Source organism: Equus caballus, chromosome 19 (genome assembly GCF_041296265.1).
Source record: "Equus caballus isolate H_3958 breed thoroughbred chromosome 19, TB-T2T, whole genome shotgun sequence".
NCBI lineage: Eukaryota > Metazoa > Chordata > Mammalia > Perissodactyla > Equidae > Equus > Equus caballus.
This window is the reverse complement of record NC_091702.1, coordinates 28,451,609-28,472,485: the sequence shown is the minus strand read 5'-3', so window position 1 is coordinate 28,472,485 and position 20,877 is coordinate 28,451,609. Positions and strand designations below refer to the sequence as shown.

The 20,877-nt window shown below is 33.6% G+C and overlaps 1 protein-coding gene across 1 annotated transcript in view; it reads right to left on the bottom strand.

Moving 5' to 3' along the window:
• Positions 1 to 796: 796 nt before the first annotated feature.
• PIK3CA (phosphatidylinositol-4,5-bisphosphate 3-kinase catalytic subunit alpha) overlaps positions 797 to 20,877 on the bottom strand; it is a 72,851-nt gene continuing 52,770 nt past the window's right edge. Inside the window, exons 10-21 of the mRNA XM_023623333.2 lie at positions 17,464 to 17,588; positions 16,500 to 16,581; positions 15,958 to 16,122; positions 15,645 to 15,748; positions 14,293 to 14,464; positions 12,015 to 12,121; positions 11,146 to 11,267; positions 10,226 to 10,304; positions 6,879 to 7,049; positions 6,222 to 6,339; positions 5,962 to 6,113; positions 797 to 5,157 (exon numbers count right to left, since the gene is read on the bottom strand). Coding sequence (XP_023479101.1) covers positions 4,887 to 5,157; positions 5,962 to 6,113; positions 6,222 to 6,339; positions 6,879 to 7,049; positions 10,226 to 10,304; positions 11,146 to 11,267; positions 12,015 to 12,121; positions 14,293 to 14,464; positions 15,645 to 15,748; positions 15,958 to 16,122; positions 16,500 to 16,581; positions 17,464 to 17,588 — 1,668 coding nt within the window. The 3' untranslated portion in view covers positions 797 to 4,886. The remainder of the gene's footprint in view (positions 5,158 to 5,961; positions 6,114 to 6,221; positions 6,340 to 6,878; positions 7,050 to 10,225; positions 10,305 to 11,145; positions 11,268 to 12,014; positions 12,122 to 14,292; positions 14,465 to 15,644; positions 15,749 to 15,957; positions 16,123 to 16,499; positions 16,582 to 17,463; positions 17,589 to 20,877) is intronic.

The window sequence follows — 20,877 nt, the reverse complement described above, 5'->3', positions numbered from 1 at the left end:
AACTATACTAAACGTACAACGGACTGATTCTACTTTTTTTCTTCCTGCTAAAACTCTATATGTAGTTGCGTAAAATTAAGTCAGAAAATGTCCTTCTGGCTCCTGTCACTTTATGCCAACTAGTGCGGCTGTAATATTAACATCTCTAAAACCAAGCAAAAGGAAGAGTGCTGCAAGAAAGGGAAGTGCGGACCCCTAATCAAGTGGGATACTTGAATGAAAGAGGCTTATTTAAAAACTAACAGCCCAATTTGGGAAACTCCTAATCAATTCTAAACTCTTGTGAATTTTAGAACCTTGATGTTTACACCTTTTGTGAAATATGCCTCTTGACTAGGGCTAGCAAGCAGCATGTATACAGGTAGAAATGTGTGCAAATACACACACATCTATTTTACCAATTAGGAAGAAGAGAGAATGAAATTCATTTCAAATGCCGAATTCAAGAATCTAGTACCATGAACCTCCTGGCACTATAGCCTTTTCCAAATGGCTGGAGCAATGATTAAATTTTAACCAAAGAATTTTCTTAATGTCTCCACTGCCATTAAAAACAAGGCATGCCAACTCTGACTTTATAAATCTAAAATACAGTGCTCTGCAAATTTCTGTAATATCAGAGCCTGAAGCATTGAATTGTGACATCTCTTTTTTTCCGTACTAACCTTCTGAGGTAGAGTTACCAATCCAATTCTATCAGGACCATAGTTACCTTGAGCTAAACCCTATATATCTTTTCAGAAAGTCAAAATAACTTTTAAGAGAAAAGAAAAAAGGCTTCCCAGGCCATAGCACATAAGATACATTTACGATTTTTAATGTAATAAAAAATAAAAATGGTTTGTGTTTATATTTTACAAAACAGCCCAGCTGTATTACTCTCTGTCACCAAGAATTAATATGAGGACCCTGTCAATGCTGAATCTTATAGTTCAGCCTTCACAATCCCATTCTTGGTGAAGAGTGAATTCTCCCATGGTATGCACAATATACTCTCACAACTTTGTCTTCTGTTAGTGCCCCATGTGAGCAGGATGGATATGAAGAATGTAATTTGTTCAAGCAACTCCTCCCTGTTCTGTCCCCTCCCTCCACATTCCCCTCTTCTCAAAAACATCTTAAGTATGAAATTTGTTTTTAAATAGTAGAAGCACCACAATCCATCAATGCCACAAATGGTCTTTAAACTGAAATATTTTAGTGATGTCTTGGACATCAAAATCAATTTTTCTAAGGTGGATTCTGAGTGTGTGGGTCCAGCCCAGGTCTGCAGTTTATGCAGACATAGAAACAAAAGGAACTTATTCAGAAAAAGTTAACCTGCTGGCTTTAAAATAATGCTGGAAATTAAATGCTTTCAAAGAGTTGGCAAGCATGGGCTATTGGTCAGAATATGAATTAAACAGATTACAAAATCATTAAGAAAGAAATCCCAGTTTATGTGCTGTGAAATATCTATGGTGCCTTTAAAACAGACTCCTCATAATTTTTTTATAATGCCACATCACTCAATTTTTGATGGAAAAAAGAATACAGATGGACTGTTTTACCTATGTGAAAATCACCAATAAATTTAAAATAAAATCCAAGATGGTATATACATTCTAATCAAGTCATTGATTATTTTCCTGGTTAATAAGAACTACACTTTACACAAAATACTTTATCAGCAGCTGTTTTCATCAAAAAACCAATAGTCATAATTTCACAGTTGAAAAAGTTACACATTAAAATATTTTACAATTCATTGTATATTCACCAGGTTCTCATTTCCTAAAGGGCTTGTAATATAAAGGAGAGTAGAAGGGAAAACCTCAAAGTTGATTACTTTGACAGTAAGTTTTACACAGGACACTAAGAACCACCAAAAGCTGAGGTTCTGTCATAAAATAGCAATCAAATTCCATTCTTCTTTAAAAAATCCAATTAGAAACATCTTTTTTAAAAAACCAAATTCCACAATATGATTAACAGATTTCAAATTAACAGCAGTCTAAAAGTCTTCAAAATAAATGATTTTGTATAGCTGAGAATATGATCAAAACTTAAAACCATGATTTTCAAACAGTTGATTATTTCTTGCTGGAATGTGTTTAAAATTTTTTTACTTCCTTTAAACCTGCTTTTCTTTTTTTCTCTAAAATAGTCATTGAAGGAAATATTGCTCAAATGACCAAATGAAATTGTAGAGCCAATGGTCACTTATACCATATTCAATGACAAGGATGGTTTTCCATAGAAACTGACCAATCGGAATTGACCTCTGATCCGGAAATACTTGGAAGCAGCTATATTATCACTGAGTTGAAGCATATCCTAGTCACCCCATGTAGCATTTAATTCAAGTTTTGATTCTTTACCTTCTGAACACTACCTGTCCCTTTTTTCTTATTTTTAATGTTGTTTGCTTACACTCTGCTTGGATTTATTTAAAATTTGCTTTTAGCTAGATCATTTAATACATATTCTTATAAAACTTGTCTATACTTCAAACAGAATTAATCTGGTTGTAACTCTTGAAGATAAACATAAATGATGAAATACGCTATGTGGCGTGTGTTTTAATGGTGGAGAGGTCCCAAGGGAAGGGGACTATCTGGACTGATGCGAAAAATGCAAAGAATTGTGTAAATTTTGTGCAAGGAAGCTCAAAGCTTTTTTGGCACTTGGGTAAAACACGGGTCTCTGTTAAAACTTCTCAGTTTCCACCATCAAAGTTTCAGATTTGTACCATTTCACTGAGTTTTTCTGTAATCAATCCCTGACATACAAAAGACTGGGATGTTAGTATGTATTAACTAAATATATCTAAAAGACACAAAATGTTAATCATGAATTTTTAATAAGTTATGAAATCTTCTATATCTGCAAAAGAATCTATCTGGTTTTCTGCTTAAGACAGAGTTTAAATTCTTCTTAACTATCCCCCAAGACAGTTTAGAGAAGTTCCCCTAATCCTCAAATTTATTTTTCTTGTTGGCAATATTATATACATGCTTTAGTGAAGTACCTAAATCTTCAATAATTATGCCCTTTAAGGGTTCTAAAATAACCAAATATTAAGAGTATTTGTATTAGAGTCCCTTGTTCACTATTCAAGACTTCTACTATAGGTAACTGATTTCATAAATGAAGAGTTTTTAAGTGATGCTGTTTTTCTAGAGTATACAATGTGCACTCTTTATAAAGTTGAATTCCAATAATATGCCTAATCTAGAAAACTGTCATTAAATTATTGCACTTCTCCTGGTGTGGCACCTGGACATTTGCTAAAGCTATTTCCTAGGGCATTAATGATTCATTTCAAATACTGAGTAAAATACCTGATTCTAGACTGATGACTAGCATTAGCCCCTACAGCTTGGGTTAATGTTTTTCAAAATGTTTAAGAATGTACCCTTTGCTCAAATGCAATTTAATAAAGTTGGACAGTGAGCCCTGACCACTTGGAAATTGGACATGATCTTAAAATGGTTTAAGGTCCTCTTTTTCTTATTGAGATATTGGATAAATAGCCTACAAGGTAACAAGTTCCTGGTTTCTATCCCCCATATTATAAAGTAGCATTCATGAGCATACCTCGGTAGAGCGCTTGAGCAATCAGGAAGATACTCTAAGTTGTGTTAATTTGGTAACTATTTCATATGATGGAGGCATTCTCAACTATAAAAGAGGATGGAAGATGGGGGATTCATGTGGAAACAGAAAGAAATGAAAGGAAAGAGGATAAACTTTCATCTGTTTTCCATAAATAGCTATACACTAGTTATTGGTATAAATGGGACAGTGCCTGAGCCTCACCCACAGACCAAGAGAAAAGCTGACCATGCTGCTACAAACAATAAAAAGTTTGGGGTGCAAAACAATGCATGACTATGGGACAGATCAGGTAAATAAAGAATATATATTAATGATAGGTTCTATAATATAAATAGCCTTTAATAAAAAAAATAATCTTTTTAATAACATTAATACTCACTTCTATTTTCTGGAAAACATGCATGAAAAATGTATTCAATTCAATTGCAAAAGGAGAAAAAAAAAAATCAACCTAAGATGAATACTGTACAATTCTAGAGCAAGAACTATTCCTGCTCATTCTTTCTCTATGATGATTATTTTACTTTGTGGGAGCCCAGAATTTCCCTGGGAAATAAGAATCAGATTCTTGTAAATACTGTCCAGAAAAAAACCCAAAAACGCCACCTTATAACAGGTCTCATTTGTGACTGCTTCCAAAACTTTGCAGATAAGATCCCAAATTGTCAAAAGGTTTGATTTATTAAAAGGAAAAGTCTCTGGTGAAATCTTAAGAGTCCCTTCCACCCCAAGCATGTTTCTTCATTAAACAAGGAGTCAAAAAACCCACTTCAAACTATAAATTGAACAGCAATGGAAAAATAAGAAATTTTCATTCTTTTCCAATCTTAACGTAAATTTAACAGTAAACTCCAGTTTACTTGGACCTAATGCAATAATAGACTTTGTTGTGTCCACATTTCAAAACGGAACATTTGCAAGACAAAAAAAGAACATCATTCTTTTTCCTTCTCCATCATTTCTATATATTTTGGGGTTTTTTTGTTTCATTTTTTAAAAAAAGATACAAACAATCTTCAAAGTTTACCTTTTTGGACTTAAGGCATAACATGAAATTGCGCATTATTCTAAAGCTTAATTTTGAAATGAACTAGTTTAGTGCTATCAAACCCTGTTTGCGTTTACATTATTTAAATTATATAGTATTTTATTTCTGTTCTTGCTGTAAATTCTAATGCTGTTCATGGATTGTGCAATTCCTATGCAATCAGTCTGTGCCTGTTGACAGTTATTAACAGTGCAGTAGAGAATCCAGATATTGAGCTTTCCGTTTCGTAGTTATCATTTCAGTTCAAAGCATGCTGCTTAATTGTGTGGAAGATCCAATCCATTTTTGTTGTCCATCCACCATGGTGTGCATCATTCATTTGTTTCATGAAATATTCCAAAGCCTCTTGCTCAGTTTTATCTAAAGCTAAGGTCTTTCGAATGTATGCAATATCATCAAAAGATTGTAGTTCTGGCATTCCAGAGCCAAGCATCATTGAGAAAAGATTTATGAAGAGATTGGCATGCTGCCGAATAGCTAGATAAGCCTTGTAACACATCTCCTGAAACCTACAAGTAATGAGAATAGTTTGGTCAGTATGGAGCAAATGCATTCATACTGAGTCTCTGCTCAAATGTCACACGATTACAGAGGGCTTCCTGGACAAACCTAGAAAAAAATCGCATCTTCTCCCCATTCCCCTTACCAACACTTTCTCTTTCCTTTACCCCACACTAGGATGTGAACTCCGTGAGTCCATGAGGACTTTGTTTACTGCTTTATCACCAGCACCTAAATTAATACCTGGTACCTTAGGAGTTTAATAAGGATTTATTAAATGTATGAATTGGTCCATACTAAAGACTTTAGGGTTTAGGCAGGGCCAGGACTGAGTTATAGATAAAACAGAATTTTATAAAAGCTTTTTAAAAGTACTCTACAGTTTAAGATAGACTAGTGACATACCATAAGGTGGCAAGAAAAATTACAAATAAACATGGTAATTATAGTTGACTGAATTCCTGAAATTAAAAAATGTTGTCTTAAGCACTATACATTATTTGTCATTACAGAGAAGGTGGAGCCCAACTATTCAAACAGCAAAAGCACTAAATAAAAACTTTTAATGTATTATGAAGTTTAAGGATCACTTTGTTTTTAGGCCTTACTTGACTACATAAATTAAATTGGTTTTTCTTTCCATTTCCTTTGCAGCATTATACAATAAGTAAGTAAAAATAAATATACTGAAACATTCAGTTTACGCTACAATGTTAATATAACATCTATTATTTTAAATTGCTTGAAAAATATCAATTGTTTTTGATAGAGCAGTAAGAACTCTATTTGTACTTTCAATTTCTTGAGCTTACCTCTCAAATTCTCTTGTCTTTGTGCATTCCTGGGCTCCTTTACTAATCACTATTAAGAAATCTTGTGTCAAAACAAATGGCACACGTTCTCGTTTATAACCAAATTTTTTCTTCTTGTGATCCAAAAAGTGTCCAAAGTCTATATGAAACAGCTTTCAGAAATAAGAAATTATGTTATAATCTGACAAATGCAGAAATACAATATCCTGAATTAATACATTTAAGAACGCCAAAACATTTTAAAAAGAGAAAGCTATTACTTGTCCATCATCTTTCACCATGATGTTACTATTGTGACGATCTCCAATTCCCAAAATGAAGGTAGCGACACAATATCCAGCACACGAACGTGTAAACAGATCAATGGCTGCATCATATCTACAAAGAAGAAATAAACACCTCATAAGTAGTGTGGAAATAAAGAGTGATCCAGTCCAAACTGGGAAAAGATGGTCACAGACTGTATCAAAACAATGAAAACAATCACTGACATTAAGAGGAAGAAGTAATTTTGTCAAAGATCTGAGGAATTTTGAGATTGTAAACTTTTCAAGGGTTTCTAAGGAAATTTCTAGATATTCTCTGACAAAAGCATAATTCTTAATATAGTGAAAAAATACTTAACATGTCATTAAATTTTTTCTAATTGTGAAGTAAAATTTTGAACGTGCAATGTTATTTTAAAAAAGAATAAGCAATAAGAAAAACACATTTGAATACCTAAGTTGAATATACATGATTTCACCAAATTATAAGCAATTCTGATCATTTAAACACAATAATCTCAAATATTTCAAAGGTTGAACGTATTTTTTTCCAAAGTAGGTACAATTGTCTTCCCTGGTTTAACTCAGAGAAATATACACAACCACTAAAACACTAACAAAAACTTAGATTAACATAGGCAGAAAACTCACATTTCTCCTTTGTTCTTGTCTTTGAGCCACTGGTGTAGCGTGTGGCTGTTGAACTGAAGTGCACCCTTCAAGCCGCCTTTGCACTGAATTTGCATAATAGTGTGAGAATTTCTCACCACCTCAATAAGTCCCACGCAGTCACCAATTGACAGACAACCGTAAGGTAACATTCTAAAAAAGGATCAAGATATTTGCAATTAAATGATGGAACTTTGAAATAGCAAATATTTTAATAGGCTAATACAGGAATATTCTATTTGCAAATCTGCCATGCGTGACATTTACCCCCTTAACCTAATTTTAATTTCCTCTTATTATAATGACAAACATTCCTAGAAAAATCCTCAAAATTATCTGCCATCATTTATTATAACCTTCAATTGAAAAACTATTTATGTATCAGAAAAGCATTATGAAAATTATTGTGGCAAGTAAAATTTTATAAACATTTATGACTTTAAAAATACAGGTGAATTTAAAGATGTTTAACTGACATTTAACTAATGCTTTAGGGCAGCAGTTCTCAAATTTCTGGTCTCAGGACTCCTTTTGCTCTTTTAAAAATTACTGAAGACACCAAAGAGCTTTTATTTATGTGAGTCACATCTATTGATATTAGAAATTAAAACTGAGAAAATAAAAAATTAAAATATTTATTAATTCATTTAAAGATAAACTCATATAGTAAATAAATAACATCTTTTATGAAACAAAAAACTCTATATTAACAAAAACATAGATGTCTGGCTTAATAGTACTGAGCTGGATTCTCATATATGCTTCTATATTCATACTAATGCAATGTTTTAATTGAAGCATATGAAGAAAATCTGGCCCCACACAAATCCGTAGTTGAAAAAGGAGGAGTATTGTAACAGCCTTTTCAGTTAATTGTAGATATTTTCCTTGATACTATTCCAAAAGTTGATGAGAGAATTTCTCAAGTTGCAATATCAAATATGAAACCATATCAATAAACTTTTCATACTCTGTTACATTAAAATAGATTTGTCTATCTTGCCTCTGAATAGAACTTTTACCTCTCTATGACTTTATAACATCTTGTATTGGTCATCCAGATGGTATTAGTTCACTGAGTTATGGAGATGTTTCAAATGTTGATACTTTTCATTATACCAATGAAAAAATCACAATTATTAATATTACCACTGATCTCATCAGAAAAGTCTTTCCTTTGGGGGGAAGCTGTTATGCTCACAGCAGTGGATACAAGTTTTGCAAAATTCTAATTTTTGCGTGAAAGGTCAAATTTTATCACTGAAAACAAATATTGTCAGTTATTCTACTTGAAGAGAGAAGCTCATATTGTTCATTTTCAAGAAAATGCTGCCAAATACCCATGTCTGGTTAACTAGAGCTTGTCTATTATTTATTAAGTAAAAAAGGGTGTTCTCTGAAAAAAGCAGTTAGTTCATCTCACAACTCAAATAACACACAAATGTTCTTCCTTGACACAACCATACTTTGATAAACAGCAGAAGTGCTTTATGGGTACTTTCTATTCATCACAGAATATTAAAAATGATGTAGTCACTGGTGGAGATGTGAGGATTTAGAGACAATAAAAAAAGAACCTAACACTCCAACTGGCACGGAAATACTAAGGTATGGTCTGTCACGGTCTGTTGTTCTCATAAGCTACTGTACATTCTTTCCACCTTTCCTTTACTTCTTAAATTCCTAAGAGTGATAGCCTACACTTGGTTTCATTTCCTCACGTAATTCCTTGTAGCCTAACTTCTATGTCTACCACTCTACTGACTCAGTTCTTAAAGCTAATCATGAATCATCAAACCCAAGGGCTTTTCCACAGTCCTTATGCTCTTAAACCCCCTGAAGCACCAGACACTATAAATTGTTTGTGAATCTCTCCCCTCTTGGGTCCTGTGCATCACTTACTCCGGTCCTCCTACCCTTTGAACATTTCTCTTAACGGAATCTTTTCTTCTACCTGCCCTGGTAAATACAGGAATTTCTTAAGGTTATATTCCTGCCCATTCTCTCTTATTTTACATTTTAATTTTATTACTGTTGAACATGCTCATAGTTTAAAGAGTCATATAGTCCTATAAGGCTTGTTATTTAAAAAAAACCAAGCAGAGTTATAATAAACCTGAATCTAAGTTTTGCCAAGTACAAATAAAAATGCTATGATTTTACTTAAATTAGCTTTTTATTTAAACTTTAAATAAAGCTTTTTATTTAAATTTAAAAGAAAAAATATTTAGATAATATCATAAGACTTAAAAAACTTTCCAAAGATCCAACTTACTTTCCAATGACCCAGCTAAACTTTAGATGGTTTTTTGCACAGCCACTGATTTACAATTAAATATTGTAATTACCAGAGTTATACAGTTAAGTCATTTTCTCTACTCTGCCTAGTTCTGCCTTCTCTTTTGTACTCTACTCTCCTAGGGGTGGTGGTAGTGGCACATGATCTCTCATGACACAGGAAATTATACCAAAAAAGAAAACAATTTGTAGTAACCTTAATTGTTTTCGAAAAGCAGCAGGAATTAAGCAAAGAATTAGGAGTTAAGAGTTTGAAGTTGATGACTTAATTTTGTGCCTTAGTAGTTACTTGAGATGTTCATTTTTCTTCCTTGTAATAAAAGGGTTCAACAACATTTGTCACCAATATATTTTTATATACTAGCTGCTATTAATCTCTAAAAGGCATACGAATAAACCCTAATCCACTCTGCTGCTGCAGCTAGAGTCGACTCCTATGCTCACTTACAAACAAAAATACTTTAGGAGGGAGGGGCCTTTGTCTGAATAATTCTGGATTTGCAAGGAGACAGTAAGAGAGGGAAAAACTATTAGAAACAAAAATGACTTGGAAACTTGGAGATAATACTGATAATTGTGGAGGGTGGGCAGAAACCAACAGAATGGCAAAAACTTTAAGATTAGCTGCTTTCATAAATTTTGCTGCAAAATTGATTCACGATTAGAGGATTTATGAAGTTTTAGAATTAGAAAGTTTATATTATGAAACTTTCCTTTTAAACTCTCAACTTCTAAATGAACACAGGAGCCTTTTGTGTCTCCTCGGTCCTCTTCCTAAACAGTGGCACTCTGGAGGCAGCAGGAGAGTCCCTGTTACCAGTTAATCAGAGAGCTCTTCTGACCTGGCTGAATCTCGTCAGCCAAGGAAGAGGAGGACAAATGAAAGTACCACAGTGTAATCAACTAGTGTCAATTACTACTCCGTACATTCTTTATAGATATATGCCTCTATATGCTTTATAATGAATATTTATTAAGAGTTTATTTTCAGGATAACTTTCAACATACATGTTGCTTTACAGGTTACCTACCGAAGATCAAGACCTTGATTTTGCCAGATATTTTCCATAATGCGAATAATCTGAAGTGTTAGCATATCTTGCCGTAAATCTGAAAATCAAATAATATATACCACCACTTAATGCCACAAATACAAATTTGGGTTATCATGTCATCACATTGTTCTTAAACAGAAAATAAATAGAGCTATAGTTACTCTTCAAAATAATCTATAAGGAAGCAATATTCTGATTCTTTAATCCATTTCTGAAGTATCTGCATAAACACATTCGTATAACAATGTAGGATAAGCCAGCATGTATTTCACAAAAATTTTAAATTAAAAATTTTAAAGTACTCAGTTTTCTGAATCCTTACATTTGAACATGTTTATGTTAAAATATTGGGATTAACAGAATTCAGTGCTAAAATGTCATTTTCCAATGGAAAACCATCAATGATACATTTTTTAGTATATAAAAACGTATTCCCCCCAGCCTGTTCTCCAAGTGAATTAGGACCTTCGTTTATGTGATTCCTTAGCAGACTACACTTTTCCTTTGTACCACGGTTCTAATTTTACTTTTGTAATTATTTGTTTAATGTCTCCCTTCTCCCTGCTAGACTGTAAGCTCTAAGAGGGCAGGGATTCTGTTTTGTGTATTCTTACAACCCCAGGGCCTAGCACATCAAATATTTATGGATACTCACACAGCTAAGCAAATAATAGTTAGAAAGTGATTTCAGACCTGATTCTAAACCTAGTACTTCTTTTCTTTTCAATAATTATACATACATATTCTAAAGGTTAAGACATCTGCCTAATATTGTATATTTTACCACATGCGTATTCCTTAAATGGCTTTCAATAGTCTTTGTGGTTCATAAATATCCTGTCTATAAAAAGATAGCTAAATTCATGCATCATAAGTTCATTAATACTCTTCCTTACCATCACCATTTTTAAAGATGATCTCATTGTTCTGAAAGAGTAACTCTGACATGATGTCTGGGTTCTCCCAATTCAACCACAGCGGCCTCTTGGCAGAGGACATAATTCGACACTCTTCAAGCCTTTAAAATAGTTAAAAACTTCACTAGGCATCTTAGCTTTGTTATTCTTTTTGCCTTCAAATTTCTTTTATATATACATATACAGTATAGCTTTTTGAAGTGTTATAAAAATTTTAAACTTTCTCCTCAGTTTTATTTATGAATTCATTTCTCCAAGGGAGTATAAATAAAAAATAAACATTAAGCTTAAAAATTTTTTACATAACAGCATATGAATTTTCAATAAATATTGGGACATATCATTAGTTTTACAGATAATACGCTCCATTTCTTATCATATGATACCAAAAGTTTTGGCCATAGAAAATTTTAAACTCTAGGGGCCAGCCCCATGACAGAGTGGTTAGCTTTGGTGGCCCAGGGTTTCACTGGTTTGAATCCTGGATGCAGACATGGCACCGTTCATCAAGCCACGCTGAGGTGGCATCCCACATGCCACAACTAGAAGGACCCACAACTAAAAATACACAACTATATACCAGGGGGCTTTGGGGAGAAAAAGGAAAAAAATACAATCTTTAAAGAAAATTTTAAACTCTATTATTAAAGTAGTAAAAACTCATTCTGAATAAATGTAGTTCCGAACTTACGAACACTTTAATACTCTAATTTTGCATGTAGGAGAATGGGAGAGGGAAGCATATATGATTGGACATTCTAATTATAATAGACATTTTGACTTTTCTCCAGATTTTCTCCAGAAAGAGTACTTGTTTAAATAATAAAACTTCCAATAAAGTACCTTACCTGAGATTTCCTAGTTGATGAGCAGGGTTTAGAGGAGACAGAAAGCCCTGCAGAGCATCCATGAAATCTGGTCGCCGCATCTGCTCAACTAAAAACTTCATCTGTACCTGATAAATAAGCAGAATCGTGATTAGAAACTGATTTCATAAAAGGTAAAACTAACTGCTAATCTCTCTTACACACTGGAAGCTTAGTGTTGGGCAGTCTCGGAATCCATATTCTGGATTGGCTCTATTCTAATCAGAAGGATTCCTGTAACACAGAGCAGCGCCACTCAGGCAGAGAGGCAAGAGGGACAGCACTGTGCACCTTCCTGTGAGAAGAAGTGCATGCTGACAGTGGCAATGTTTTGGCTGCAGAGCAAGGCTTGGTCAACTATGGCCTGCAGGCCAGCTGCCAGTTTTTGTAAATCAAATTGTACTGGAATACCACCACGCCCACTCATTTAGATACTGGTTGTTTTCACACTAGAATAGTGGAGTTGAGTAGTTACAACAGAGATTGCATAACCTGCAAAGTCTAAAATATTTACTATCTGGCCTTTCAAGAAAAAGTCTGCTGACCTTTGTTGTAGAGGAAAAACTTTGGAGACATCATGTTAGCTTAGTTTAATAACCTTACTTTTAAGCTTTTCAGAAAACACCACATTCACTCTTCCTCTGTTGGGTTTTTACCTCTTTTAAGATCTGGTGAGGCTAAAAGAAACTCCTGGGAAAAGGACTTGTAAAAACATTTGATACACTGAGTCTCACATTATACTCAGGTTTTAGTATATAGTAAAAAAACATCCTTTTTAAATCAATTCAAGCCAGAGCCCAGACTGCTGAGCTATCATGTAATAACTGCCATTTTATTTTAGCAAACCTCCGTCTATGGAAAACATAAAATGCGAGTGGAGAAATAAAAGAGGTTAGGGACTAGGAATTCATAATGAATTAATTTTCATGCTACAATTTGAGTAATGAAATTTTTTTTTCCCTACTATGTCTAAGTGACTAGCTAGACAATCTAGTCCTCACTGACTAGGGCAGCTCTTGCTCACATAAAGGCATTTCTTTTTCTATCGCTATCAACCCTGGTGTTAGCACAGGGCTTCCTGCACTTTATCATTGTTATGATAAAACATGAAACCACACAAAGTAACTACATTTGTTCCTAGGACTGCAAGTTTAGTTCCCTAACACAATCCTATTTAAGCCAACAGTGATCTGAGTAATGAATTTCATGTTTCTAATTCATCCACTGTATCATAGCCAATCCGTGATATGAAAATTCCAGCTTAGAAGAAATGCCTATATTTACAAATTGAACTAACATCTACTTTCTTGTTTCTTACCTCAGTTACAATACAAATACAATCAATTTTATTTTTTCAAAGTGATCTAGCCCCCTCTTGCTCACAATTCCAGCATCAGAAACAGAACGATTATTTTCAAATACAGATTAATAACCTATATTTGAACTTATATATCAAAACTTCAATAAAATCAACTCACATACTGTATGACATTTAGATTAATATAGTAACTTTCTTTTAAATGTTTTTCTTTTCTTCAAGCAACATTAATAAGATGTTGGAAAAATGTATTCAGTACTGCTAATTTACATTCTCCCTCCTTTGGGGACTAAATAAACTAGGATTTTGTTTTTTCGTCTCACTACAGGTGAGGAGTGATCTCACTTTTTACTGTTGGATGTGGTGGATTGAATAAAGGATCAGGAGCAGGAAAAGGTCATGAGAAACCTTTCCATCTGATCTTCCTCAGTTACACCAAGCCAGACTGCAGATGACCAGAGCACGTGATATATTCACTGTGTGACTAAGAGTCCATTCAAACTTAGGATGTAAAAACTGATTTCTTTCCACTCAATTTCAGGGTCATTACTAAAAGAATAAATGACACACAATAAGGAAAAATCATTTTTAAAACTTAGGGCTATATAAAAGAGAAAGGAAGGGAAAGAGGAGGGAGCTAACATTGATTGGGCTCCTCTGTGTTCTAGGGACTGTGACAGGCGCTCTGCGTATCTCATGTCATTTGATTCTCACAGTAACCCTACGAAGAAAGTATTATTCTCACTTTATACGTAAGGAAAACAAATCTCAAGAGACTAAATAATGTGTCTAACATTACAAAGTTCAGAGGCAGTGGAGCTTGGATTCAAATCCTAATCTGCTTGATTCTAAGGCCCATAATCAGCAAATATATTGAGCTCTCAAATAAATCCTGCCCCACTGCAATGGAGAGAGTCTCAAAAACAAACTAGAGTCACATACCTTTTGTGTTTCATCCTTCTTCTCTTGTTTGAGAATGTCAGTTAAGTTAATGAGCTTTTCCATAGCCTCAACTTGCCGATTCAGGTGCTTTAAATACATTCCACATGCACGACAATAGGACTCCAAAAGCAGGCCAAACCTCTGACTGACTGTTTTATTGTGCATCTCAGACCTAAAAGAACAGTGCAAGATTAAAAAATAAATAGTCTTAAATGAGTTATACAGACACTCTTTTTTAAGAAAATCCATTTTCTAAATCCAATAAATGTTATAATCACACTAACAACAAAATGATTTAAAACCTATCATTTAGAAGTAAAACAATCAAACATTTCAGGTAATTCTTGGAAATGTAAATTTAATAAACTAGCTTTTAGGTTTATTTCAACTACTTTTCATTCACTAATCTCAGCACAAGATACAGGAACATGAAAAAAAGGAAATTAGGTACAAAAAATAATAAAATGAATAGGGAGGGAGCAAAGAGCTCAGTGAGTACTATTTGACTCTCCTGGCATACTTGTCCCTTTTCTATGCTGTCTCTGAATTCAAGTTAATTTAAACCTAGCTTCTAGTTTCCACTTTGGACTTCTTTTAGCATTTAAAAAATCATATTACAGATCTGTTTCTAAATTTAGAAAAAATGTATGGTTTATGACTCCAACTGTGAGTAATACATATATATCAAATTCTGTAAAAATACTTTTTATTCTTTTCTTTTTTTAAAAGATTTTATTTCTCCTTTTTCTCCCCAAAGCCCCCTGGTACATAGTTGTGTATTTTCAGTTGTGGGTCCTTCTAGTTGTGGCATATGGGATGCCGCCTAAGCATGGCTTGATGAGCGGTGCCATGTCTGCACCCAGGATTCGAACCGGCGAAACCCTGGGTCACTGAAGCGGAGTGCGTGAACTTAACCATCTGGCCACGGGGCCGGCCCCAATAGTTTTCATTCTTAATTAGCTTGTTTTCTAGTAGGAAACTTGGGATTTTGTCATTACTGTTCTGAATTCCAAGGTGACATTTTTTTTATTTTGGGATATTTTAATCCACACACACAGTGAAATCAACTGCAACATTAATCTGGACCTAGGAAATTTTACTTTGCTTAAAGTAGATTCAAAATCTTTAAAAGTATTCCAGCTCTCATTCCTGTATAAAATTCAGTTTTGAATTTTACTGCTTATTTAATGTTAAAGAAAAAAGCTGAGGGAAACATCACTGGTACAATATACTTTCAGTATGGGAAACTCCCAAATAAAAACAACAGCTTATAAGTAAACATATTTATACATCTATAAAGAAAATGAGTAATATATATTTAAAGAGTTAAGTGGGAAAATAATTTGACTTACTTTAAATGCCAAAAGAAAAAGTGCCCAATCCTTTGATTAGTCAATGCTTTCTTGAGTAAAAATCTCACAAGCAGGTTATCCAAATACTGTTCATATTTTAGGACCTATGTGATCAAAAACAAACATAAAAACAACTCCACATCAATTGGGGTCAGTTTCTGCATGGTTGGATTTAAAGAAATTTTTTAGAAAGAAAGATACTACTGGTAATAAGACTGATTGTTAAAAAAGCATAAAACCAGTCAATACACTAGGCTTTGGAAGTTGCAGGATTTTAAATAAACCACTATTTTTTTACTTGACATTATTTTACCTGCACTAGCTGAATTAAGTACTGAGAAAGTTTGTCATCTGTTAAATATTTTTCCAAGCATCGAACAGCAAAACCGCGAACCATAGGGTCTGGGTAATTGCAGTCCAGAAGCTCCATAGCCTGTTCAGGTTTGATTGGAGGCCAATCTTTTACCAAGCAGTACATCTGTGTTCGAAAAAGATAATAAATCATATTTAAAAAGGAAAGAGAGTTGTGAATGAACCCTCTAAGAAACTGTTTTAATTTCTTATTTTAAAATTGGTTTCGATAAAAGCCCCCCTTATGAATTTACTACTTAACATGTTCAGTTCTAATTAATTTTATCAGGAGGGGGCGGAGCAAAATGGCGGGGTGAACTAATTAATTTTATCAATGGAAGTGGTGTGAACAATATTCTTCTCTACTATATTACCATTATTAATTAATTTAAAACACAGTCTATTTCATCTCTTATACTTATGCAGACTTTCTGAGAGAAAACAATTTGAGTGACATACCAAATTTGTGCAACAGCCACTCAGTAATCTCAAACACGCATTTACCTGAGCTACTTCATCTCTAGAATTCCACTTAACGGACAGAAGCAATTTGGGCAGAATTTCAGGGATAGTTACACAATAGTGTCTGTGTGGAAAAGACAAAACAAAATAAAAAACATTCTTGTGTGTTATCAAAAGGCCTGGATATCTAAAATTCCAAATATGCAATCTTTAAGAGGTTCCAAACACTTTTAAAATGTCTTACCATTACCAGCCTTCTTTAAAATCAAAAGAAATCAGCATTTAACACTACAGGTGCATACATATGTACATATATACTTAGACACAGTTATAATGGCATGAAAGACCAAAGGAAAATCCAAATGAAGGTCAGATAGGAAAATTTACGAATTTATGTTATAATGGTATATAGCTCCTATTATTCACCTACTTATTCACCATGAACCACGAAGACAGTCACCACTTCTACCGTGGTCACTGGGAAAAATTTGTTTTAATGAACTTTCTGCAGAAATGTACTGCAACTGCTTTATTTAAATAAACTAGTATACACCTACAAGTTGTAGGATAATTTCTTCATAAGTGAAAATAAGGTATTACACTACTACTTTGAGGAAGTATTAAAAAAAGGAAAAATGAAAGGAATGCCTAAAAATTGAAATATCTAGACCAATTAAATCTATCTAAAGCTACTGGGTACTTTTTTTGGATCTTGTGTTTAAAAAACAAACAAAAAACCCCCAAATCCTAAAAAAAGTTGTATCAGGGATTTAGAATTTTAAAAAAGCCTTCAATGTGCAAGGTTAGTACCAATGAAGCATGATTTTCTAGAAATATTGATCTATATAGCCAGTTTTGAAAAGGATAATGTTTATAATAATAAAAAAAGTCATGTAAATTATGCGTTCTTTACTCTAATAGTATGGTAGAAACATGGCAAGATCAGCCGAAGTCACTTCTTTCTTCTGTAATAGAGGAAAGAAAGAGTCTCCACCTTAAAACTTACCTGTGGCTCCACAGAAAATCTTTCTCTTGCTCAGTGATTTCAGATAGAGGATCTCGCGTACAAATTGCTCGTAGTTGTTCTTTATCATTTTCTCTTAATTCATTGTCTCTAGCTAGTCTGTTACTCTGTAAAATAAAGTAACATCTTATATGATTTTCTTTGCCATATTTTCCCCCTTGGATTCATGAGTGATCTACAAAAAAAGAAAATGAATTGTCGATAAACCTTACATTGCTTAACTGTTACTCAACAGTTTATCTTACTGCAAGACTTTATTTTCAGGATGGGGAAGAACCAACTTAAGACAAATCCAATAACTTACTTGGTTAACATTACCACCAACCACAGAACAGTAACCGCCAAAGTTAGTCAGGGATAAGACCAGATTGGGATACTAGGGGGTAGTAGAGAATAATTTACTTTTCTTCCCGATGAGGCCCCTTCCTAGTATACTATTAACTAATCTGCTAATGTTTCTGGAATAAGAAATAGTAAAATAATAAAATAAACATGTAAATTCTTTCATAATCCTTGCCTGAATATATCCTTATAATCACTGCAAGGCTTTCAAATTTAAAAAGTAAAATTAAGGGAAAAAAGGAAAGGAAACAGCCCCATTAAAACACTGTAGACTGAATGTTAGGAAACTAAAAAAGCAAACACCATAACTTTTAGTATAATTCAAGATTCCAAGTAATGTATTTATTCCCTTTAAATATAGGTATATTAATTGTATAATGAATAATTATGAATGCATATTAATGTATTATGCAAAACAAATACACACTCCTCAGAATTGGTTACACATATCCCTAATGGCTAAAAGCAGACATCCATGCTACTTGCTGTTTATACATTTAAACAGTTAATTTATCCAACAGCATAAAGAAATATTACTGGCACATATTCATTCAAATATTTATTAAAACATGTACTGGGTGCCTTGTCCTGTTCTTACTGTTGGGGTCATAAAATAGTAAAATATCTTGCACTAACAGGGCCTCCATTATAGTGGAAAATTAAATGAACAAATAAGAAAAATATGGGAGAGCTGACAGAAATACTCTGGGTGATGTGACAGAGAATGACTCAATGGCTACTTTAGACTGGCTGTCCAGAAATGGCCTCTGAGAAGGTAATATTTAATTTGTGACCCAAATGACAAAAAGAACCTTCCACGCTAAGATCAGAGAAAAGACTGTTGGAGATAGAGGAAACAGTGAAAGTGCCCCAAGGAGAGAACAAGTCTGGTGGGAAGGAGGAACAGGAGGAAGGCCAGTGAGTCTGAAGCCCAGCAGATGAGGGAGAGAAGTGAGTGACAGGAGGTCATGCGCAGGGCATGTAAAATTTGCAGGTCAAGGTAAAAGGTTTGGATTTTATTTTTAGCGAAAAGTATTTAAAGGACGAATACCATGATGTAATTTGTTTCATAAAGATTATTCTGGCTCCTCTGTGGAAGGAGAGAGACCAGTTAGTGAGGAGACTACTGCTATAGTTCACCTAAGAGATAATAAATACTTAATCCTTAATTCACCAGAAAAAGTAGTCATGATCATTTACCATCTGGGTCCAATGGACTCCATTCTTTTATATTATTTCCTTATTTTTATCTGTTCATATTAGTAATATAAAATAATCTAGAGAATAAAGTGATGGTAAAAAACAATTTCATTAGACATCTTAATAAAGAATTTAAACATAGTAAAACCAAATTTATAATCCAAAACGGGCAATATCCTTTGACTGAAACTAACTGCTTGCTCACCAACCATCATTTATGAGCAAGAAACACATCCACCTTGTAAATATTGATTCCAGATTTCAAATGCATATCTAATAAGTTCTAGCTTATCATTACTTCTGGTTTTTGTTCTCATACTTGCATTGTCAAAATGCAATGCTTTTGAAAACTTTCATGCTCACAATTTTGTTGAAGAGAGGATAGCCATCTTCTTTGCTTCATAACTGCAAAACATTTCTATTTTTATACTTATAGATATCAATCAGAATAATCAATCCAAGGATCTTTAAAATTTCTACATCACCTTTTTCCTTCCAGTTATCTTTTATACACACCTGCCTGCAGCATTTATCCACTTAGAAAGTGTATCAAGTAAGTTTTGGTGCACAACATCATACAAGATGGAAAGAATATGGCAAAAGATAAGGTGTGGTCCAGATTCTTATAAAAAAATATTGTGTGATGAAGTCATCCCTGTTGAATGACTAACTGAATGTGAATACCATATTTCCTTTTTCTCCTTGGAAATATATTGTCCACTCATTGTTTTTTGAGTTTAAGGAAATTCACTTACGATATTTTCATCTGACATTTCACTTATATGATCAATTTCACCATCATCATTAGAGTCTGGAGTAGTGGTTCTCAACTAGGGTGAGTGTGTCTTCTCTACCTCCCAGGGACCTTTGATATTTTTTGGACACATTTTTGATTGTCACAACTTGGGTGGTGGCGCTACTGGAACCTAGTGGGTAGAGGCCAGGGATGCTGCTAAACATCCTGTAATGCACAGGATAGCCCCTACAAACAAAGAATTATTTGGCCCAAAATGGCAACAGTGTTGAAGTTGAGAAGCCTAAAAAATAACAGCAACAAAAAACTACAAAGACACTGTTTGCAGGCTTCTTTATACCTCCGGAAAGATGATGCAAGACACTGGGCAATGCAATAAGAAGACTGAAGGATGATGTAATAATGATGATTTATTTCATAAAATAAATCTACCCTTTTATATTTTCATATTACTTTAGTCTTTTTTTTAGCACAGTTGGAAGTAATTAATAAATAATGATAAAATAGTGAATTGCTTTAAGATACAGGAAAACTATGATCCCTTAATGTATCTTAGATTTATGAAAGTTTTCAACAGACCCAATGGTAATTGAAATAATTAGTTTTATTCTATTATAAAAGTAAACAAATTTTCCTTTTATTTTGGAAGAAAAAGAAGAAAAAAGTTGTAAAATATCAATCCTTATAACGATTTAGAACAGCTCAAAAAAGAAACTCAAAAGCTAAAACTGGCTTCAACAGACTCTGATGGCAAACTGAGTTCCATGTGAATGTATGAATAAAATAGGAGACAAATGAATTTTCAAGTGACTTGAGTCTGGTAACTCAGTTCACAGGTATAACTAATTGGATAGGGTTATGAACATTTCATGGGCATGCTCACCAGTATTTTAATCCCAATTTCAAAATTAAGGAATTCCTCTTCAGTCATAACAGAATGGTAAAAAGTAAGAGGCTCAAACTTATTAAACAGTGACACCAGATAAGTTATTTAAACTCCTGAAGCCTGTTTCCTTACTGATAAAATAGGGATCATAATAGTACCTACCTTCATAGAGACTGCTTTTAAGATTAAATGAGAAAATAATGTGAAAAGTGAT